This window comes from Desmodus rotundus, chromosome 3 (assembly GCF_022682495.2).
Source record: "Desmodus rotundus isolate HL8 chromosome 3, HLdesRot8A.1, whole genome shotgun sequence".
Classification (NCBI taxonomy): domain Eukaryota; kingdom Metazoa; phylum Chordata; class Mammalia; order Chiroptera; family Phyllostomidae; genus Desmodus; species Desmodus rotundus.
In genome coordinates, this window is record NC_071389.1 from 197445777 (window position 1) to 197467538 (window position 21762).

Here is a 21762-nt window from a genome sequence, read left to right on the forward strand (position 1 = left end):
TCCCTGTACAAAAACAGAAGGCGAAAAAGGAGTCCCTGTAGCAATCCCACACAGGACAGAGGGCCCTGTGACGGACTGAGGCCTTCAGCTCAGGTGCAAGGCCACAGGGCGCTGGAGAGGGGGAGCACCGCACACACCCTGCAAGGCTGACGTTTAAAACAATCCATCCTAGTCATCCAACTCAAACCCCGCTACGTCGCAACTTCCGTGCACCTGTTCTGAACATTTACATTTTTATTAGCTCATTTTTTACAGGTTAGGCCCAGTATTTAACCACTTTTTATTCCCGCCCTCAACTACCTACTTTAATACAGACACTTTTTACTGATGATAATGTTTTCTGGACAAGCACTGGCACAGGGACTAGTGATTACTTCTACCAAGGTGCCCACAAAGCTGGAACTGTGTAGGGTCACATACGGAATGAACTGTGGATGCGACGACACTGATGCTGGCTACTTGCGGCAGGTTTTAAATGTCCCAGAATTCCCTAGCTCTAATTCTCTTGGGTTTACAGTCTTCCGGTTCAACAATGAGAAATTTTGGAGGCAACCAAAGCAAAATAAAGCAATTTCCCAAATAAAATGCTTCCACTTGCCACAATTTAAGTTAAAAACCGGTCTTTACCTCTACCTTTAGGATATTAAAGCATTAGAAATCAGATTTGGTTTAATCGTTTTTCTCTTGCACAAAATGTATATTGTTAATCCATATTCTTCATAACTCTACTTATCAAAGAGTCAACACAGATTTCACGACACAGGATGCTTCCCTGGCTTTTTTATCCAGACCTGGCTTTTTCCTGAAACAGTTTGCACTTTATCTTACCCACAGGTACATGTACTCCATTCAAATAGTTCTAGTCAGAAGTTTTCTTTTCTAGCCGGAGAAGAAAGTGGTAACTTTGTCGAAAACATATTCTGTCTAGGAGAGTTTTTATGCATTAAGAAGAAAAGTGGTTTGTGTCCTTTAAGCAGCTAAAAAGGAGGGGCCAGGAGTTCCGGAGGTTGCGGTTGGTAATTAGCGCGTCTGTGGAAAACTAGGGAAAAGGCAGGAGCCCACAGGAGTAGGAGCACCAGCAGCACTAAGAAAGGGAATGGCCTTTTCTCTAAGTATGGAGATAAATGCTTACAGAGTTTGAAAAGTTGAAATTTAGGTTGCCCAAGACTGTGTACTGGTTTCTTTTTATTTTACCTTTTGCTCAAACCATGGATTGGCTTATACAGTGAAATAATCACCTTTTGTGTTTTCTGAATCTAAAAAGGCATCTTGTAAAAGAAATTACCTGCCAGGAGAGTGACTGGCTGTATAACCAACCCCGCTCCTCTCCTGGGCTCATCCCACCCAGGAGTTGGGTCTATGCTTCCAGAAAGCCAATGACGGGAGCTGCTCATTTGCAAGGCACCCAGATTTAGCTGTTTACAATTTCAGTAGCAGAAATGACAAACCGACTGCCACAATAGGCCTCCTTTAACAAAATTTCAAACACCGAGCAGCTTACACTGGAACTTAAATCTCCAAAGCAGCTCCAAACTCTAGGCTCTGGAGGGCTTTCTTATCTTTACTGCCGCCCTGCCTAGTTCCACCTCACCAATCCTTCCATCTGCTCATCCTCTCCACTGAACTATTTACGAGGTGTATTCCCGGAAGTTCAAGAGCAGGGGCGGCCTGAGAAGAACAGACAGCAGAGGCTGTATATGGGATGGAGTTCCAGCAGAAAGGACTCTAAAAAAACTCGCAAGCACTGGCGGATTTCAGCCCCTGCCAATGCAACCTTCCAGAGGGCCGCTGGTCTCCACGCCCTGGGGCCAGCCTGCCAGCCCCCACAGCCTCTCTTGCAGGCTGCTTTATGGGTCACTTAATGAGGTGATAATGTGTGAGATCCCTCACAGGGCACTTCGGGTCGCCTGGCTCCCACAGCGGTGCTTTTAATCCCCTTGCCTTTTCTTCCCAGAAACCCTGTCCTGGAAGGAAGAACTTGGTCCAACCCTAGAATGGTAACTGGTACCGAAGTTAGCGGACTAGCCTACGATCTATCTCTAGCTGACTAGCTCCACACCGGGTTTCTTGCAGTTTCTGGAAGCGCGTGTTAACCACGAACACGGTGGACGCCACCCCTCTGATCACGCGGCATCCCAGGTGTTTCTCATCCCTAAGAAAGTTTGTGAACGATGGGCTCCATCCATCTTCGTGGATATGGACACATTTTTGTGTGTTTTAGAAACTTAACCCCAGAGTAGGAAGATCCTTAGGAAGAGGCCAATCCTCACATCAACAGCTAAAGAAAACGGAAACTTGGAAGTAACAGGATCAGGATTAGAAATCTTGACTAAATTCAACACTTAACCTCCCCCACCTTCAAGTTTGATTGTCAATCAACTGCCTTGACATATTCCATTTTATCCCTTACACTGTCCCGATAGGGGAGCCCAGGCATTATTACCTCCATGAGCCTGCCTGACTCACCTTTCCCCTTGGTCAGTTTCTCCGCGCTCACACACCCGCCCCTTGCGGCATTTACACAGTGCTGATCTGAGCTAAGGAACTCATCCAAATGCCTGGATTCTGAAATGGCCACACTTCACCTGGCTGTCTAAGGAGCCTCTCAGACTTAACAAAACATGATACCCCTCCTGAATTCTCCACCAAGCCTTTTCCTCCTCCAAGCATTCCTACTTCAGGAGATGGCACCCCACTCGCCCACCTGCCCTGTTTCCGTTCCTGCCCACAGAGGCCGCAGGCTGCAGCCGACCTCTCCCACCTCGTCACCCTCTCCCTTATGCACTACCGTCTCACCATGCTGGCACTGTTTCCCTTCCTTCCTGCAGCCCCTGGACCCTCTGTCTAAAACGCTCTCTGGTCTCAAAGGCTGGCTCATTAGACCACTTCCACGTGAGAGACACACGTCAATCGGTTGCCTCCCATATGCGCCCTGACTGGGGATCGAACCTGCAACCTAGGTATGTGCCTTCACAGGGAATTGAACCTGCAAGCTTTTGGTGTACAGGACGACGCTCCAACCGACTGAGCCACCCGGCTAGGGCTGTTACTTGCTTTTAGTACTAAACACTTTAAGTGGCATCCAATGGCCCACCTCCTACCACCAGCTGTTATTTGCTCATCACATTTCTTTCTTAAGAGAGCCTGCTAGTTGCAGGTTCACCCTGCACTGTGTCGGGCACCACGGGGGACCCGGGCTGATGCTGTCCCTGGGGGACTCATCCAGGGAAAAAGACGGTCACAATACACAGTGCTGAGTGGTAACACAGGTATATAACGGGAGTGCTGGGACTTGCTGTCTGGGGAGCCAGGTGACAGGTGAGCTGTTTTTTTAAACCAATGTGCTTTTCATGAACAACGGTGTGTTAAAATGCCCAGGCCTGCTGGGAGGTGAAAAGTCTTGTGTCAGCAAACATATTTCGTTTTTGAGGGCTGCTCTTTCAAAGCGCTAATGTATTTTGATTCCTTCCAGAGGGAACTCTAGCTAGAAACAAGTAAAGAGAACCATCTGGCAATTATCCTGTTTCTTATCTTAATGAACTACTATCCCACCAAACCAGCAGCTTTAAAGAGTTTTTTTGAAACATAAAAAACAAAACAAACACACACCAAAATAACTTTCCAGCAAACTGAGGGTTTACACCTCACATCTGCCTGAACCAAAATTCAACTTCAAGACACTGTTTTCCAAGTCTGAACGACCCGAATCGCGACAGAGCCGGGCACACTGAGTGTGCCTGAGAGCAGCCAGGTGAACTTCCGTTTTACTAGACAGTGTGCCTCTAGCGCGTGGGGAACCGTGAGGAATGAACCGCCAGCACCGCTGCTGGCGCTGCAGCTGGGGGGCCGCTCCCATCAGGAGGGACCGGCACCACTTCAGAATCGGAAATGCTGCTTCTGTTGACCTTGGGCTTATGCATGCAGCTGCCTCTGCAGCAGTTCTCCAGTTCCGTTCTCAGCGGGCACATCACAACACTCTGCTGCCAGCATGTTCGAATCAAGTGTCAGCTCCGAAGCGCATACAGCCCAAACCACTCCACTGTACCTGGCTTACGGGCACAGGTTACACGGGGCTGAGTTTTCTCTTCAGTTTCACTTCTACCCAATAAGCTTAATGACTGGACACATCTTTACTAAAGTGACACGTGAGGACACCTTCTAGAGCCCGTAGTAGGTACAGTTCCTTTAAAGCGACCTCAACTCTACAGCCTCTAGGGATATTTCAGTACCCACCAAGGAAGTTACCTGATCTCCAGCGAGGTTAACTTTACCCCCAACAGTCCTCTGTCATCATCCTATTTATAGGTGAGGAGGCTTTACCTAAGAGCTCTCCTAACACTTCATTTAGGTGGCGCTTCTGAAGCAAGGACCTAAATTAATAGGAAACAGTAGCAATATCACCAACAAGAGATAAAATTAAAAAAATAAAACTGAATATTTAAAAAGAATACCCAATGTCATTGGGGTTGTAGTAACATGTGTGCTCACATGTACCTGTGGGTGACTATGGCTCACGATGACCCTTTTTGGTAAAGCCACAAGATATCTATCAAAAACCATAAAATAAAATGTTCACACTTTTTTGACTTAGCAGTTCAACACCTGGAAATTTCCCCCCAAATAAAACTCCATGAATAAAAATGTTTAGTGCTGCACAAAAGATATCACAAAATTAGGTGAAAAGGCAACACAGACTTGTCTCTGCAGCACAATGGGGAGACCTCGGTCCTGTCTAGCAGCCAGATGAGACCCACCTCCGAGGGCTGTTTTGAGGTTTAAGGGTGATGATGCGCAGACAGTGCTTTGCAATCACCCCATGCATGCTGGCAGTCGTTATTACACTCTGTTAGGTCTCGTAGAATAAGCACATGGACCAAATCTGGAAAAGAGGCAAATCTGTTGGGTTCTCAGAACTGTGATGGACTGGCTTACAGTTCTATTAGTTTTACAATGTGAGTAACATTATTATTACTCACCTTTATGCAAGTAATCTGTAACACCTTCATAAAAGGCATTTCATGTTCCAGTGCCCAGGAGCCTCCCTCCTCCAGACCCCGTGGCCATCCCGTCACATCTGCTCTTCCTGGGCCCTTCCCCGTGTTTCCCGAGCACGCACCTGACTCAGGCCCTCAGAAAGTGTCCATCGACACGGACACTCGACCTCAGAGCCTATCTGACTTCACAGTCAAGTACATGCTCTCTGTCTAGGCTCAACTCAACCCACACAGGTCTCGAGCTGCACTCTGGAATGCTTGAGAGAGTGGGGTGCTACTGGGCACAGCAGAGCTTTTTTCCAGGTGCAGGAAAGGGATGTTTCCTGCCTGCTTTTTCTCATTATAATTAAATGCAATGCTAAGTTGTCAATAATGTCAGTATCTCGAGGAAGTTATAGAAAACCCAAACCAGCAAATTATCTCTTTGCATTTTAGGCAATAATTATAATAATTGCCTAATTTCTTTGATACCTTTTCAGGGTTCTCTATGTAGGATTAAAAACACACAAAAAAACCCCACGAGACAGATCTGATTTCCTCCCCTACCCCCGCCTTTTTAGCAACTTGGATTTAAAAGTTTACCAGTTTTATCTATTCGAAAAGCTAAATAAAAATCAAGCAGTCCTTATTAAAAAAAAAAACACTGCACTAGAGACCTAGAGTGCTGACTGATCTGAACATGCATGTTAGGCCTGCACCCCTAACGTCTTCTTCCGCGGCTACACGTTAGCCACGAAACACAGTGTCTCCCTTCCGCACCCCCGTCCCTGTCTGCTACTGGAGTCTTCTTACCCAGCCCCATCCCACCACCCGCCTGCTTGTGGAGCTAGAAGCCTCAGCTTCATTTCCTCACTGTCCTTTATCCGCCTAACTTTAAATTCCAAAATGTTTCTAGTTATCTGTCCACTCCTGGTTCCCTTTACCACCACTTACTCCTTTATCATCTCTTTGTGCAAATTAGTGCCACAGCCTCTCCACTGGACTGCCTGCTTCTCACCTCTAAGTCTTTCTGGAGCCTCCTTTACAACACACGCAGCTGACCCTGTGATTTGACTTGCTGGGAATCGCTAGTGGTTTCGCATGGCCCATAAATGAAAGGCTAACTCCTTAGGTTGCCGCAGACAGTACTGTAGTCCACAGATACTATACAGAGTAACTATTTGGGGTGGGGGAGGTCGAGTGTGGTTGTCCTGAATCATCGCATGAATTAATTATTTTGGATCTCTCGTAGAGAGCTGACCTGTCAACGTGTTTACTTAAATAACAACTCTGTGATCCCGTAGCCGCTTTACTTTGGCCTTAGGTAATCACTATCAGAACTTTACAACCCACGAGAATATTAAGGCTCTTACTTAATGTGCAAGGTAGATTTTATGTATTCCCTCCCTTTTTCCTCCTCTCCTTCGAAGAATCCAGTTCCCGAGGGTAATTAATATTGCACCTTAAATACCATACACCCTGTTCTCCCAAAACTTGTTATTCACAAGAGTAAAAATGAGAAGAAAATGTGTCCCACACGCTGAGGGTGAGTTCTGGACACTCCTGGGGAGACCCCCTAGGGTCTGGGCGACACACAAGCTGCAGCTTGCCGGGCCAGCTGAATGACAGGAACCAGCGCTCACCACAGCCACTCGCGAGGACAGCACCCTCGGGCAGACGCCAGCCCAGGGTGCTCCCCAAACCCTTTCCCCTCCGCACTTTCCAAAGAGCAGCTCATTTCGTGCGCGTGACAGCCTTCTTTACAGTCAGTGTATTAGTTTCCAAATTTCACAGGCGAGGAGGGAGGACAGAGGTCACAGGACTTGAGCAAGGGACCAGCTAGCAGTTCAAAGGAGGCACTGTGACTCCAGGGCGCTCTCCTCCGCGGCCCCTGCCCCCTGCAGAGGCAGGAGCTGAGGGGAAGCTCTGAGGGCAACTATTAAGCTGACTAGATTTTCCCTGATCAGACTTTTTCCAAGAATGGGAAGATGGAACGAAACTGGTCTGCAGTTGCCAGCCTTCAGGGTCCTGCAAAGCTGGCCTCATCTGGGGCCTAGGAACTGGGCAACACCTTCTGGAAACCTCCAGGCCCTGTACAGGAACTGCTGGGGCCAACGCCTGCTTTCCCACGAATCACACAAAGCTTCCCGAGGGGACCAGGACCAGGGCTTCTCCTCACACATCAGCTGAGGGACCCAGCCCGAGGCGCATCTCCTACAAAACGAGCCAAGGTCCCTTACAGCACGCTAACTTCACATTTGTATTGGCTTTCTAGCAAGGACTCAGATGTTTATTGAACTGAAATGAATATCCACCTTGACATGTCGTCTGATCCTGCTGGCTCTTTTAATATATTCGCAGGAACTAGTTTACATGACAGGAATGAATTATTTGGCCTAATAAACAGTGACCTGTCAATATTCTTCGTTAAGAGTCCTTCAGCATTTTCAAAGCATAGCCTACCCCTTACAAGTTTTACTCTAAAATTGGGTGCAACTCTTCTCTCATCATCTCTCCACCCCTAAATGAAATGAAGAAACAGACTGTAGGAAAATTAAGAGTCTTCCAATTTGTCACAATTTGTTCTGTAAGGTAATATAGACAATAAAATTCAAGACTGCAAATTTCAGGAGATTCCTCAGAATTTAGAAAAGCCAAATGCTGCAAGGAAATTAACCCTTTCTCTGCAAGTTTAGTCTCAAGGTCACTGTGCAGTGATAAAAAAGAAGAGGTAGGTGTTGAGAAAAATAGGTAGTAAGATAACGACACAGTTCTCTGCTATATGCCGAGAGCCACGGGAACAGAGAGGTGGACAGGCGGGTGCCCTGATGTGACTGTGACGGGAGTGTGAACTCTGATAACAAAGACCAAGGGCCTGCTGGAGAGTGCGGCTGGGGAGGGAGGGCGTGTGAGGAGGCCGGAGAGGGGAATGAAGAGAGTGTGGGAACGTCTGAGGGAGGGCTGGAGCAGAGGGGGTCCAGGGAGGTCCCTGTGGGGCATGTGTGACGGGGAGGGGCACTGGAGTTAAACACAGGTCCTGGGCTGGTGGCAGCCTTGCTAGGCTGCTAACTTAAGGAGCACACAGATGGGCAGTCACGGAGCATGGAGGATAAATCCCTTATTTTACAGATAACCAGAGAGAGGAACTGACCTGCTTTTGTTGTTTTAACATGCAGTCACATTTTCATAATGTAATCAATGTATTAATGTTTTTATACTTATTAAATCATGTTTTTTGACATAATTTGAAGTAAATCAAGGAGGATATTAGCCTGTTATATTGGGCAAGATAAATTTTTTCTATTATTTAAACTTGCATTAAAAACAAACTTTTAAAATATAATCTGTAATAACTGATCCAAAAAAAATTAACCTAAAACCAGTTCTTTAACATACTCTGGGGGGTAAAAAAAAAAGATGAAAATGTCCCCATGGTGGCTGTTAATCTCTTTAGAAGGGGCGCTGTCAGCCTAGGTCTGGGAGGAGGGGACCGGAACAGGTGCAGGCAGCTCTCCCAAGCACGGGGGCAAAGCTGGGTTGCGCTGGCAAGGGACCCACCAGAGATCCACGGTCACCAGACCCCCGCCTGCTGCCACAACCCTTTAGGAAGGCCTTCCCCTTCCTCAATGCATCAAAGGTGGTTTTTACATACCAAGTCTGAGGTATGCCTGTTTAGAGGTAATTAACTCCGTCAAGGCACCCATGCCACAGGTCACTGGGGATTCACATATAAATCACACCAAGGTAAGCAGGCAGAGGTCAAAGTTAGATGAAACCAAAGAGGACTGTGCAGGGATGAATGGATTCAGTCCCACTCAGAACAGGAAGGAAAGTACAGGTTTCTGTACAAGAATGTTCTGGTTTTCAGCAATTTTCATAGTAGTGGGACACTTGCAAGGAGAGGAGCTATTGTCTCATGAGGACTTTGTATTATTTTGTTATAATATCATGCTTGTCAAAACACCTGATAGATACACAGGCCAAAATGGATCTCTAAAAAGACATGTGGCTGCATCTCAACACGATAGGGTTGAGAGTATGCCTATTAAGCAGACCAAAATTGAATCCACCTGCTAAAACCCAAGATAAAAGTAGACTCAAAGTGACCTTGACAAATTGAAACACCATTGATCAAATGAAAGAAGGCAAGTTAGTGTAATTTTAATTTGCTCTCAAGTACATTAACTAAAGGAGACAAAAGTCAGACAAAACGGAAAAGGAGCTTGTAGTTGTAGTGGAGCACCAGCTCAAAGAACCAAGAGGGGTAACTTTTTAAATCATTTGTAACATCAACACAGCACGAGGGGGGAAAATGGAGACAACTGTACTTGAACAACAATAAAAAAAAATGAAAAAAGAAACCAGCACATCGCTAGGCCTGAGCGTGTGTCACTACAGTGCAGTCACCCCGTATTCTAAGGGTGATGGAATGGTATGTTCTCTCTTCCTGCCTCACGGGGTGGCTTGTGAGAATGAAACAGATGTGCTAGTCTTTTGAAAAATTAAGTTTAGCCCTGGCTGGTGTGTCTCAGTAGACTGAGTACCGGGCTGCGAACTGAAAGGTCGCTGGTTCAATTCCTGGTCAGGGCACAGGCCTGGGTTGTGGGCCCAGCCCCCAGTTGGGGTCGTGCGAGAGGAAACCGATAGATGTATCTCTCGCACATCAATGTTTCTCTCTCTCTCTCTTTCTCCCTCTAAAGATAAATAAAAATTTTTTAAAATATTAAATTCAATATACAGTGCTAGCATTCTATTCTAAAAGGGGCATGTAAAATAGAATTGAGGAAAGAGAAAGTTAGTATTTTTTATTATTATTATTTTTTTAGAGGGGGAAAGGAGGGAGAAAGGGAGGGAGAGGAACATCAGTACGAGAGTGAAACATCGACTGGCTGCCTTCCGTATGCGCCCTGACCAGGGACCAAATTCGCAACCCAGACACGTGACCCAGCTGGGGACTGAACCGGTGACCTAGCACTGGCCAGGGCTAGAAAGTTAGTATTTTCAAAGGGCACTGGCAAAGTGAGTGGGTACGATGTAAGGAAATAAGCTTAAAGCTGCAGTATGAGATTTAAGTTTGGTCAGAAAACTAATATGTTATATGTAATCATATCAATTAAAAAAAAAAGATTGGTCAACTGTGTTCTGAAACCTATTATTAAAGCAGATGGTGAAACCTGCAGCCCTGATGGAACTGTCAGAGAACTAAAAAATCTAGGTGTAGAGACTATGTTATATAGCGGTATAGGGACAAAAACACCTGTTTTTACCCCTTCCATCTTCGAATGAAGCAGTCCAGCTCTGTATCTGTCAAGATCACATGACTAATTGAAGCACTTATGAAACAGCTGAGGCTACAATGAATATTGTAAAAAAAACCCCAAAACCCCCAAAAAGTTACTTTCAATGTTATCTTCCAAAAATGTTTCATGTTATTTTAACCATCTAGTTGATACAAGTTGTGGGGCATGGATGATGTGCCAATTATAACATTCAGATTTTATTTTGGGATCGAAGTTGACAAGTAATAGACTAAAACTGTCAATTTATGAAGACATGGATTTCTGATTATGAATTTACAAATGCAGCCTGAGTGTTCACCAAACTCCTGGGGACGAAGGGCACTGTGATTCAGGGCGGTCGCACCAGCGTCGGGCTCCTTCTACTTTCTAGAAACTGGACTTGGACTGAGACACAGGATCTAGGGCTTTGCTAGGCAGCATCAGCCTACTCATGACTGGTTACCAACTATTATATAGAATGTTTGGAAGTTTACAAATAAAAATTACTCTGAGAGATGTTAGTAATAATCTATGTTGAAATAAAACTCTAGTGGATGGACAGGGACACGCACCAAAAAGTAACAAAAAAACAAAACAAATCAACCCACCAAATACTCTAACTTCGAGAGGAGAGCTGGCAAGCAGGCCATAAACTGGGACAAGACGATTAATGGGTTACTACGTGATCAGAAATGAACTATGTTGAAGAATTTTGTACTTCAGGGTCTTAAATGTTATATCCCTTTAGGATTTCTGCATTTTGAAATGTCACTGTGTCTAAGAAGTAAATCTTTTTCAAAACTTGGGGTTTGGGAGTGACATTAATGACGGAGACAGGAGAGGAAACAGAAGAAATACCAGGTGTATGGGGTCTTAGTAGGAAAGACGACCCTTTGTATGACAATTAGAATGTTCTAATTTAAAATACATACATAAATTTCACATTAATTACAATTTTTTTCCCACTATAGTTTGAGTACTTCCTTTTTACCAGACACTGTTACAAATTCTGGGCATAACGCAATGATAAAATACAGTGTGCTTTGGGGGGAGCTGGAAGGGGGGGGTAGTAAAAAGGAGAGGATAGGAAAAAGTGTCTAAGAATACTATGACTCTGGCTGATAAATCCTTATTAACTATGATTGAAAGTCATTTGTGTAACTGTCAACTATAAGTTTTAAACATAAATTAACATAAAAAACTCTCATCTGATTACATATTGTAGACCAAGCATACATTTACACATCTGTTTCCTTCCCACAAAAATAGGATAAACTTGTAAGACAAATTCATGAGGACATGAAGAATGGAAAAGGAACAAATATCACACAAGAGATGTCCAAATTCTGGCAGCTGAAAATAGAAGAGACAAAGAGTAAGTTATTCAGCGACTGAAAGGAAGCAGAGAGGAGTGAGCGCAGTGGAGGAGGCGCTAGCAAGCCAGCCCCGTGCGGCAGAGAGCCTGGGAAGGCAGCGTCTCAGAAAGTCAGGGGTGCAAGACGGGCTGGAAACCAGAGAAAAAAATCTTTTCAGGATATCAGAAATTAAGATAAGTAAATAAAAGGTTAGATGAGAAAACTGAAGAAATCATGGAGAAATTAGGACAAAAATGCAGAGAGAGAGAAAACACAGGAACAGCAGAGAAAAGATAAAGCCAGAGGATCAATCCTGGAGGTACAATACCCCTAGTTAACCAGAATTCCAGAAAGAGAGAACAGAGAAAAAAGGGAGGGAAAGAAGTTACCCAGGAAGTAACACACGACAAACGTCCTCAACTGAAAGAACGGAGTTTTACAGGTGGCAAACCCTCCCCAAACGGCTAGCGCAGTGAAGGAAAGATTAGCCTCAAGGCCTGTCATGTCGAGATGTCAGACCCTGAGGAACAAGAGAAGACCCTCAAACCTGCCTGGAGAGGACAGACACGCACATGCAACGACTGGAAATCGGAGCCCCAGCCCTCTGGACTGCGGCCCTAGAAGCCTCAGGACAAGCCAGGGGTCATGATGCCAAGACAGTGCGAGAGCGATTTCGAATCTAGAACCCGATGCCCAGCCAACCTTCAGTTCCACTTGGCTGGCACGAAGGCGTTTTCAGCACACACACGTCAACATGTGTGCCTCCCACGCGCCCTTCTCAGGAACCGGCAAAAGGACAATGAACTCCGTTAAGTGAGGGCCCAGACTAAGAAAGGTGAGGACACAGGGTTAAGGAAGGAGCACTTGCTGGGGAAAGAAGTGAGCGAAGGGGACAAACCCCAGTTCAAGGTTATGAACAGACCTACAGGATAAATATCCCAATTGCAAAGTCTGAATTGGAAAGGTGTGGCCCCCCAAAATAAAAAGCAAATAATAGCATGAATTAGTAATTCTAGAGAAATGGTAGGTTTTAGAAGAAAGCAACTATGCCCACAGTATACTGCCTAAGTATTAGAGTCAGACATTGAAAAATGGGGGAAAAGGGGTCAATAAATAAAAAGGAGCAGTAAAAGCTTACTATTTAGAAACAGGAAGCTGGCAGAGAAACGAGTCACGAATCTGGTCTGAGGAGGGGTGGAGAAGGACGTCTGTTTTAATAAGCTATCCTGAACCTACTAGCAGGATTTTGTAACCTATGGACACATATTATTGATAAGAGTTAAACAAATCTTCCAATAAAATAGTAAGGCTGAAACTATATAAGGTAGAGGTGGAGGAAACAGAACCAAAAAGAAAAAGAGCAAGCCAGTAAGGGTTTCTCACACTCACCATCTCTCTGGCTATTTCCAGCGCTTCCTGCAGGCCGTAGAGCCTGCCACAGACCAGGTAGATTCCATTGGCCCAGAGAATACAACCCTCATGGACCCAAAATTCGTTGCTGTCAAGAGGTAGTTCAGGGATTTGTAACTCCAGCTCGGGGCCACCTTCTGAAGTGGTGGGAATGGAGGGCTTTGAGTCCAAAACAGTCTTTTCACTGCTGCCCTCCGTGGTGGCTTTTTTACAGGGGAGCCCCCGGACCAGGGACCGAGGGCCTCCGCCACAGTCTTCTGAGCGGTGTCGCCGCTTAAACCTGGGGTGGGCAGCCAGACTCCTCTGCTCCTTCTGCTGCTGCTGCTCCTCCTCCTCCTCAGTGTCCGTCTTGGAGCCGTTGGAAGCGCTTTTGTGCCGTACCTTAACTTTGCTCTGCATTTCTGTGGCTCTCTTAGGAGGTGGGTTCTTCGGGAGAGTGGCTGCATAATCTTGGGGATAAAAGGGTCCAAAGAGGTCACCCATGTTCCGGTAACTGGCCCACTTGCCGCACAGACAGCAGACCAAGTGCCCCATAACAGAAGACTCTGTTACCACCGGTCCCTGCAGCATGAAGGACGAGGCTGGGAGCGCCTTGCTCTCAGTGCTGCTGGGTGGCGGGGTCAGAGACCTCTGCCCCTTCCGACCCCTCACCAATTTGGTCTGTTCTTCCTCTTCAGCGTTGATGATTGTACAAACGGCTCCAAGTTCACACTTATTTACTACATGGATATAAGGGAAAAAAGACTTGTTCTTGGCATCGCTTTTATCCAGTGGCTGGGTGGCATACTTTAGTTTGATCTCGGGTTCTTGGGGTTCTACGATGGGAACTGCCTGTTTGGTTTTCCGCTTCCTTGGCTGTGCCCCAGGTTTCCTTCTCTCCCTCCTTTGCCTCTGCTTTTTTGGCTTTGGCTCTCCATCTGCAGAACCTTCTGGTATGTGGGGGGGTTGAGGGGGCGGAGGCGGTGGCTGCTGCTGTTTCTTTTGCTTATTCACACTACCAATGGGTCTCCCCTTCTTCTTTCCTGAAGGGAAATATCCCTTTGGGGGGAAACCCTCTTGTTTGGGGGAAATGGTTACTGTGTCCGTCTCCTTCTCTTCAGCCTTAGGGTTTGCCTCAGGGGCCAGTCCGCCTGCTGTAGGCACATTCTTTGAGTCAGGGAAGAGTAGAGGTGCTGCCCCACCCAAGGAACCGTCTGGTCTCCCTTGGTTACTCCCAGGCTTCTGTGAGGTGGTGGATGTCATGGCACCAGGGAGATCCTTCCCAGCAGTGACCCCATCTGGGTGTGCCTCGGTCTTCACTTTGTCGTCCCCACTGCCACGCCACTCCTCTGAAGACCTTGCAAGAGGCTTTTCTACGTTCAACTCCTGGTTTGCTGGACAGACTAGGTCAGATACCACCTCACCTTTTCTCTTCTCCAACTCAGCATCCTGAGCAGCCACACCCCCACCTTCGGGAGGGCCACTCTTCAAAGACAGTATGTCATCCAGAGTAACCGTGTCTCCCCCAGCCTCTGCGCTGTTCGAGGATGCACTCCTCCTAATATTTGGGGATGTGATCTTCTGAACGATAGCTTCCAATTTCAACCCCCGTCCTTTGCGTGGGGGCAGTATTTTGGTCTTAGCGGGACTTGTGAGGGTAACAGCAGGGCAGTTTCTACTGTCTGAACTTGGAAGGTCCTTGGAGGATTCCCTCTTAGGGATGGACTTGAAGTCCTGACTGTGAGAAAGGTGGGCATAGGAATTGTACGCTTTATCGGCACCTTCTTTTGACGGGTGAAGAAGGCGTCCTTTATCTTCAGTGTTACTGTTCTTCGAGTCTTGTGACTGTCTCTTACTGGGAATGGGGGAGATAAAAGAACGGACGCGCCTCCTCATGATTAGGGGGTTTTGAGAAGAATGATCCTCTTGACCAGGAAGCCTCAGCATTACATTGCTAGGTTTGGATGACTGCGTGGACTCAGCCAGTCCATGGCCGTCGGTCTCATGGGGTGGGCCGTACCTTTTTTGATTGGACATTCCTGGAGGGCCGCTGCTTTTGGCTGGAGAAGTCTGCCGAGAAAGATCCCAGCAAGATTCTTGTAACTTCTGGGAGCCGTGCTTCAATTCGATGCCTTTGTTAGACAGGCCATCACTAGGCATGAGGCAACGTCCACTTTCCTGACCACTGGGGTCATGGTAAGTCCCCATCGGTGGGCCATACATCATACCATCTTTATCATTCTTCAGAGGGCTCCGCACTCTGTCTAGGAACTGCTGCTGCCTCGGGCTCTTCCGGGCCCCCTCCTGCCTGTGCTGGGCCGCAGCAATCACTCCCTGAGCAGAGCTGCTGCTCCAGTCTTTATATTCCTCTTGTTGCTGTTGGTACATCTGTCTCTTGTAATGGAGCTGCGAGTTCAAACCTGCGCTGGGGTCCCCATAAGCATGAGCCCGAGTGTTTGCATGATACGCAGAGGCCAGGCTTTCCGAGTTGGGAGAAAAGGGAGCGTGTAATGAACTCCTGTTGGACCTCTCTGAAAAGGTCATGTGTGGGTTCATGTGATGAGGGTCTCCCCCTGGACCCCTGCTCCTCCCAGGAGACATCTTCAATTTTTCTGAAAAATCATGATACTGAGAAGGGGACCGACCCCTCATGCCCTCCCGACCACCCACTCTGCCAGGGACCCGCCGCATTGGCATAGGCCTGCTGTCTTGCGGGCCATAGTCTGAGATGGAGTCATGCGTGGCGGCACCAGGGCTGGCGTTGCCTCGGTAAGACTCGTGCTTGATGCTGGCAGGATGGCAGTGGTCTCCAGATTTCTTATTGTTGAAACTAGCTTGGGATTTGGATTGCTCAAAGTCTTCCTCTTTTATCTGCCCACTCTGGGATTTTAGCTTTGTTTCCATGGACACCAAGCCACCTGGAAGAATGACTGACTGGCTTAAACTTGGGTTGAGACGTTCATTCCTCCCAAGTCTGGTGTCGGCACCCATGTGTCCCAGTGAGTGAGCCCCTGGGTCCCTGACAATCTGTCTTAGTGGAGAAATATCACAGATCACTGATCTTCTTTCAGAGAGGGAACCCCCAGGCTCATGGGCTGATGACTGAGGCTCTATTTCAAACTTTCGGGGAATTGGATAGTCAGCCAAATTGATCTGTTTCATTTCGGGAGCAGCGCTGCTGGATTTCCTCTCCCAGGGGCCCCAGTGGGGGTTTTCTAATAGGGACCCAAAGCTTTTGTTCAAAATGCCCCTGCTAGCTAATTCATTGGTTTGGCTAATTAAGACATTAGGCCTCGTGGTTCCTTCTAGGCCACCAGCCATGCCCTGATGCTCCTGGGCACTCCTAGAGTATCTCCGGTCAGGGTGGTGGTGGTAGCCCTGAAGCACTTCCTGTAGGAGGCTGGGGAACTTCTCATTTCTACCCTTTCGCTCCCCATGGCCAGTGAAATCCCCCTTATCTTGTCCTGTAGGATACTGAGGAAAGCCACTGACACTTCTTGGCATGGCTGACCCGAAGCTTTCTTTGTAACTATAGCGCAGGCTTCCAGGAGACTTGTTAGGTTCAGTTCTGCCTATGAAGCCAGGGCCCACTGCAGGGTGCCCGCTCTGGCCATTGCCCTCTCCATTGTGGTTGGAGTTACTATCTCCGCTCTTGTTTCCTTTCCCCCCTCCTGCTGGAGGCTCTGGCTGTGGAAGTGATGTGTGACTGGTTTCCTTGGCCCCACCAGTGCTGGGTGGCCTTTGCGTGGCTGCAGGATCATCCTCTTGGGAGCCTTTATCTTGTCCACCAGGCTTTTCTGCTCGAGTCGTCATGGCTTCCCGGGAGACAATCACTCCAACGGTCTTCTCATTGACTTTTGGGTTGTCCTCAGATGATGATGGCGTGTCTTTAGCACCTGGCGAGGCTGCCTCTTCTCTGGCTGCCGGGCTGGCACTGAGCCTGGGGGCTTCATTCTGAACACCCTGTGCTGGGGAGGAGCCAGCTTTCTCTGAGGCTCCACCCTTGTAGGTGGTGTCAGAGCTGGTGCTCTGGCCACTCAGCTGCCTCACTCTCTCGCCTTGATCCTCAGAACTGCTGGAGCAGGCTCCATCCAGCGACTCTGCCATAGGGGACTTCAGTTGTTCTTCAGGCTGGGAGGAGCCTTCCGAGTTTGTGCAGCTATCTGCTTTCTTAGAAGAAGAGGAGGGCCTCTTGGAGGTCTTCTTCTGAGGCGTCAGGGCATCAGAAAGTAGCATGTGCTGAACAGTATTAGGAAGATTGGCCACTTGAGTACTCAGGGCACTCAAACTACTCAACCCAGGATCCGTCAGTCGCTTTTCTGGCACTCCTTCTAGTCCAAACCCTTTGAAGCCTGCAGTGTGAGAATTAGGACTGGGCATCATTGACGGGGTTGGGCTAAGCTGAGGCATTAACTGTAAGATTCTGTTTCTGGAACCCATGGGCACACTGCCTTGCCCACACTGGAGATTCTCCCCACTCTGCATTAGAGGAGATGGGGTAGAGCTACAGCTTGGAGACTGAACCACAGAGGCAGCTGGGGAGGGGTTAGAAATGGGGCTGAAGTTCTGGTGGAATTGCATTGGGGACCTCACAGGAACTTCGGGCTGGTTGTACTGCCCCACCTGGCTCTGCAGGGGCAGCTTGGTGGCAGCGTTGGTATACTGCATCACGTGCTGCGGGGCGTGCTGCTGCTGCTGCTGCTGCTGCTGCTGCGGCGGCGGCGGCTGCTGCGGCTGCTGCTGTGGCTGCCCCTGCTGGGTCCCTTGTGGAATCTTTGCCTGCTCAAAATTTTTCATAGATTGAGGCTGATAGCTATAATTTGATTGTGTTCCATAAGCCTGTGCATTAGAACCCACATTATGCCCTTCATACTGGGATCCGGCATTCACACTGTAACTGCCGTCATAGCTCTGACCAGACTGGCTGAAACGCTGTGGTGAAGGGAAGGAGGAAGAGGAGGAGGAGGCAGCAGAAGACTGGTAGTGCTGGCCAAATTGACCCACTCGTAACTGGTAACCAGTGGCAGAGGATGGCAGAGTTGAGGGCCGCTGCATCGGCTGCAGATGGGATGAACCAGATGCTGGCTGTCCAGTGGCTTGTGGCAGAGGCTGATGGGATTGGTAAAGCTGTTGTCTCAGCTGCTGGACTTGCTGCTGCTGCTGCTGGCTGGAAGCCTGCTGCTGGTACTGAGCACTCCCCGGAGAGAAAGGCCCCGAGTAGTCCTGCTGATAGTGAGATACACCACCAAGGCCAGAGTGTTGTGCTTGAAACTGGCCCACATGACTCTCACTCCCATACTGATTGCCAAAGCTGCTCCCCTGGGGGGGTCCATAGCTCTGCACAGGCCCAGAAGGCCTTCGCTGAGGAGGCTGCGGGGTGCCTGTTGTCACGGGATCTTTGTTGCCTGCCATGTAGTAGAAGTCTCCAGCCTCTTTCCTGAAACCCTGGTAGCCTTGATGGCCAGAGGTCTCACTAGCCATCGCTGCTGCAGCTGCTGCTGTCCCTCGTCGTCCACCACCACTGCTGCTGCTACTGCCGCCAGTACTGCCACCTGCACCCCCAAAATTCTGGAACATCTGGGCCTGGCGAGGGCTGAAATCTTCTAGCCGGGATGAGCTGTGTACCTCCTGTGGGTAGCTCTGCTGGTTTCCGTGGTAACTGCTTTGTTCCCGAAAGGACTGCATACTGTTCAGCAGCACAGCAGCGGGCCAACAGCCCTCCTGGAAATGAAAGAAAAGAAAGAAAATATGAGTGAGACGTGCCCCCCCCAGCATAAATAAAATCAAGTCTAGATGATAGAGGAGATATAATTCAGATGCCCAGGTGAAAATGACTGTTTGAATTTCACCTCCTTTTATTTCTTATCCTACCCATTTCCGAAAATGCAAATATGCAGAGAAGTGGCCTAAAGAGTGAGGCAGGAGCTCTCTGCTCCTCCAATTTGACAGACAGCCACGCCTTCCTGTGCAGTACCAGCCACAATCCCGAGACGTGACGGTGAAAGGGTTTGGCCGTATTGGGAGCCTGGTCACGAGGCCTGCTTTTAACTCTGGCAAAATGGGATATTATCGCCATGAATAACCCCTTCATTGACCTCAACTACATGGTCTACATGTGCTAGTATGATTCTACTCATGGCAAGTTCGAAGGCACAGTCAAGGATGAGAACAGAAAACTTGCCATCAGTAGACAGCCCATCTCCATCTCCCAGAAGCGAGATCCCACCAATATCAAATGGGCTGATTCTGGTGCTGAGTATGCTGTGGAGTCCACTGATGGCTTCGCCCCTATGGAGAAGAGTGGAGCCAAGAGGGTCATCATCTCCGCCCCTTCTGCAGATGCCCCCATGTTTGTGATGGCTGTGAACCACGACAAGTATGACAACTCTCTCAAGATTGTCACAGTGCCTTCTACACCACCCACTACTTGGCCCTCCTGGCAAGGTCACCCACGACATCGTGGAGGGTCTCATGACCATAGTCCATGCCATCACTGCCATCTGGAAGACCGTGGATGGCCCCTCTGGGAAGCTGTGGTGTGATGGCCAACAGGCTGCCCAGAACGTAATTCCTATTCTGCTGCTGCTGCCAAGGCTATGGGCAAGGTCATCCCTGAGCTGAATGAGAAGCTCACTGGCATGACCTTCTGTGTTCCCACCCCCAATGTGTCAGTTGTGGACCTGACCTGCTGCCTGGAGAAAGCTGCCAAATACGATGATATCAAGAAGGTAGTGGCCATGGATTCCACCACCAACGGTGTGGTGATTCCTGGGGAGAGGGTGGGTGGAGGTGGAAGAAGGTATAGAGGGGATAAATGATAATGAAAAAAATACAAAAGAAGGTAGTGAAGCAGGCATCAGAGGGCCCGCTCAAGGGCATCCTGGGATATACCGAGGACCAGGTTGTCTCCTGCGAATTGAACAGTAACGCCCACTCCTCCATCTTTGATGTTGGGGCTGGCATTACTTTCAATGACCATTTGTCAAGCTCATTTCCTGGTATGACAATGAATTTGGTGACAGCAACACGGTGGTGGAACACATGCCCTCAAGGAGTAAGGGCCCCCTGGATCACCAGCCCCAGCGAGAGGAAGACAGGCCCTGGCTGCTGGCAAGTCCTTGCCCCATGTCGATCCCTCAACATACTGAATCTCCTAACCTCCTCAGTTTCCATCCCAGACCCCCTGAAGAAGGGGAGGGGCTTAGGGAGCCCTACCTTGTCATGCAGCATCAGTAAAGTTCACTGTACCCCCTCTCCCCAAAAAGAGTCTATAGTAGTATGAAAAGAAACACTTTGGGTAAAAACAAATTCAATGCAGTAAAAACTTCAATTATCAAATAAATGAGCACCACCCTCCAATTCAATTGGATAAAAACATAGGACTATGTTATTACTCTCAATAAAAAAAAACAAAACAGCAATTTAAAAATATTTTCCAGTTATGGTGTGGCAAGGATGAGAAGAACACTTTTGCCTTAGTTGGTATTGATTGCTCAGTGGATTGAGTGCAGGACCACAAACCAAAAGGTCTCCAGTTTGATTCCCGGTCAGGGCACATGCCTGGGTTGTGGGCCAGGTTCCCAGTTGAGGGTCTGTGAGATGCAACTGATTTCACTTCTCTCTAAAAATAAGTAAATAAAATCTCAAAAAAAAATCACTTTCATTTATTTGTTTTCATGTTAGTAGACTGGTCACTGAACCAAGTCTCAAAAAAATGATGACAGTCATTCCAACCGCCCCCTCCCCAAATCTGAGAAATGGAGACAGGACTGAGAATGGAATTCAGTCCCTTATATCCCAATGCATGTAACTGCAGGTCTGTTGTAGTTACCAACTCCCTGTGATGACTGGTGACACGACTCCCCACTGCAGGGACCCCTTACTGCAGTCAGCCACAAGAAGAAGGGTTACTTCTTCCTGACACGTAATTGTGTCCAAGGCACCCCCCTCACCCAGCCATCAATGCCCAGGTAACAAAGAGCTGGGCAGCATAAGCCAAACAGTAGCAACTGTTCTTGGAAGATTCTTTCTGGAGGTTTGCCAGAAGTTCTAGCACCTCTGACCCCACATAGTTTTTTACTTAGCAATTCAGTATTCACAGAGTAATTATTGGTTACTATGAAACAGGGAATTGAAACAGTCACTTTGGAGGACTGCACCATAGAGGTAAATAAAAATTCATCAAGCCGAGGACCTACCCTCTTCCTAAAGTCATCTGATTGGGCCACCACTTTGCATTACCTTTTTGAATGTAATTAGCATGTGATATAAAGCTCTTTTTAAACAGTTAATCAAGAGCTGATTTTATTTTGTCTTTTGCCTGGGCCAGTCTCCTTCTCTCAGAGTCAGAGATGAACAAGATTAGGCTAAACTGCTCCAAATGACTTTAATATCAATTATTTTAAAAAGAAGTTACGAAACACAAAAGTTAGGACAAAGTTTTTCTACAATGGCTATAAAGCTAATTTCTTAGCTTCCTCTCAGGGGGAGCTGGAAATGGAGTTATTGGCAGGAAAAGTTGGTGATACTTTAAAAAGGTAAGTTGGGTTCCTTATGTCCACCCCCTGCAGTGGCTCCCACCTCACTCCAAGTGAAGCTGAGCTGGGAGGCCCCTCCCCAACCCCATTACCTCTCTGGTCTCTCCGCCCACCCTGCTCTGCTCCACTCCACTCTCGCTGTTTCACGGCTCTGGACGGGTCACTGCTATTTCTACACCGGAACTTTGTTCTCGCCTGCACTGCTCTTCACAGCCATACAGCTTGTCCC

At 47.9% G+C, this 21762-nt stretch overlaps 1 protein-coding gene across 6 annotated transcripts in view; it reads right to left on the bottom strand.

The window, feature by feature from the left end:
* TCF20 (transcription factor 20) overlaps positions 1 to 21762 on the bottom strand; it is a 178052-nt gene that overhangs the window by 26307 nt on the left and 129983 nt on the right. For all 6 annotated transcript variants that reach the window (XM_053919641.1, XM_053919640.1, XM_053919642.2 and 3 more), the window contains one exon: positions 12997 to 18717. In XM_053919641.1, the coding sequence (XP_053775616.1) occupies positions 12997 to 18717 (5721 nt within the window). The remainder of the gene's footprint in view (positions 1 to 12996; positions 18718 to 21762) is intronic.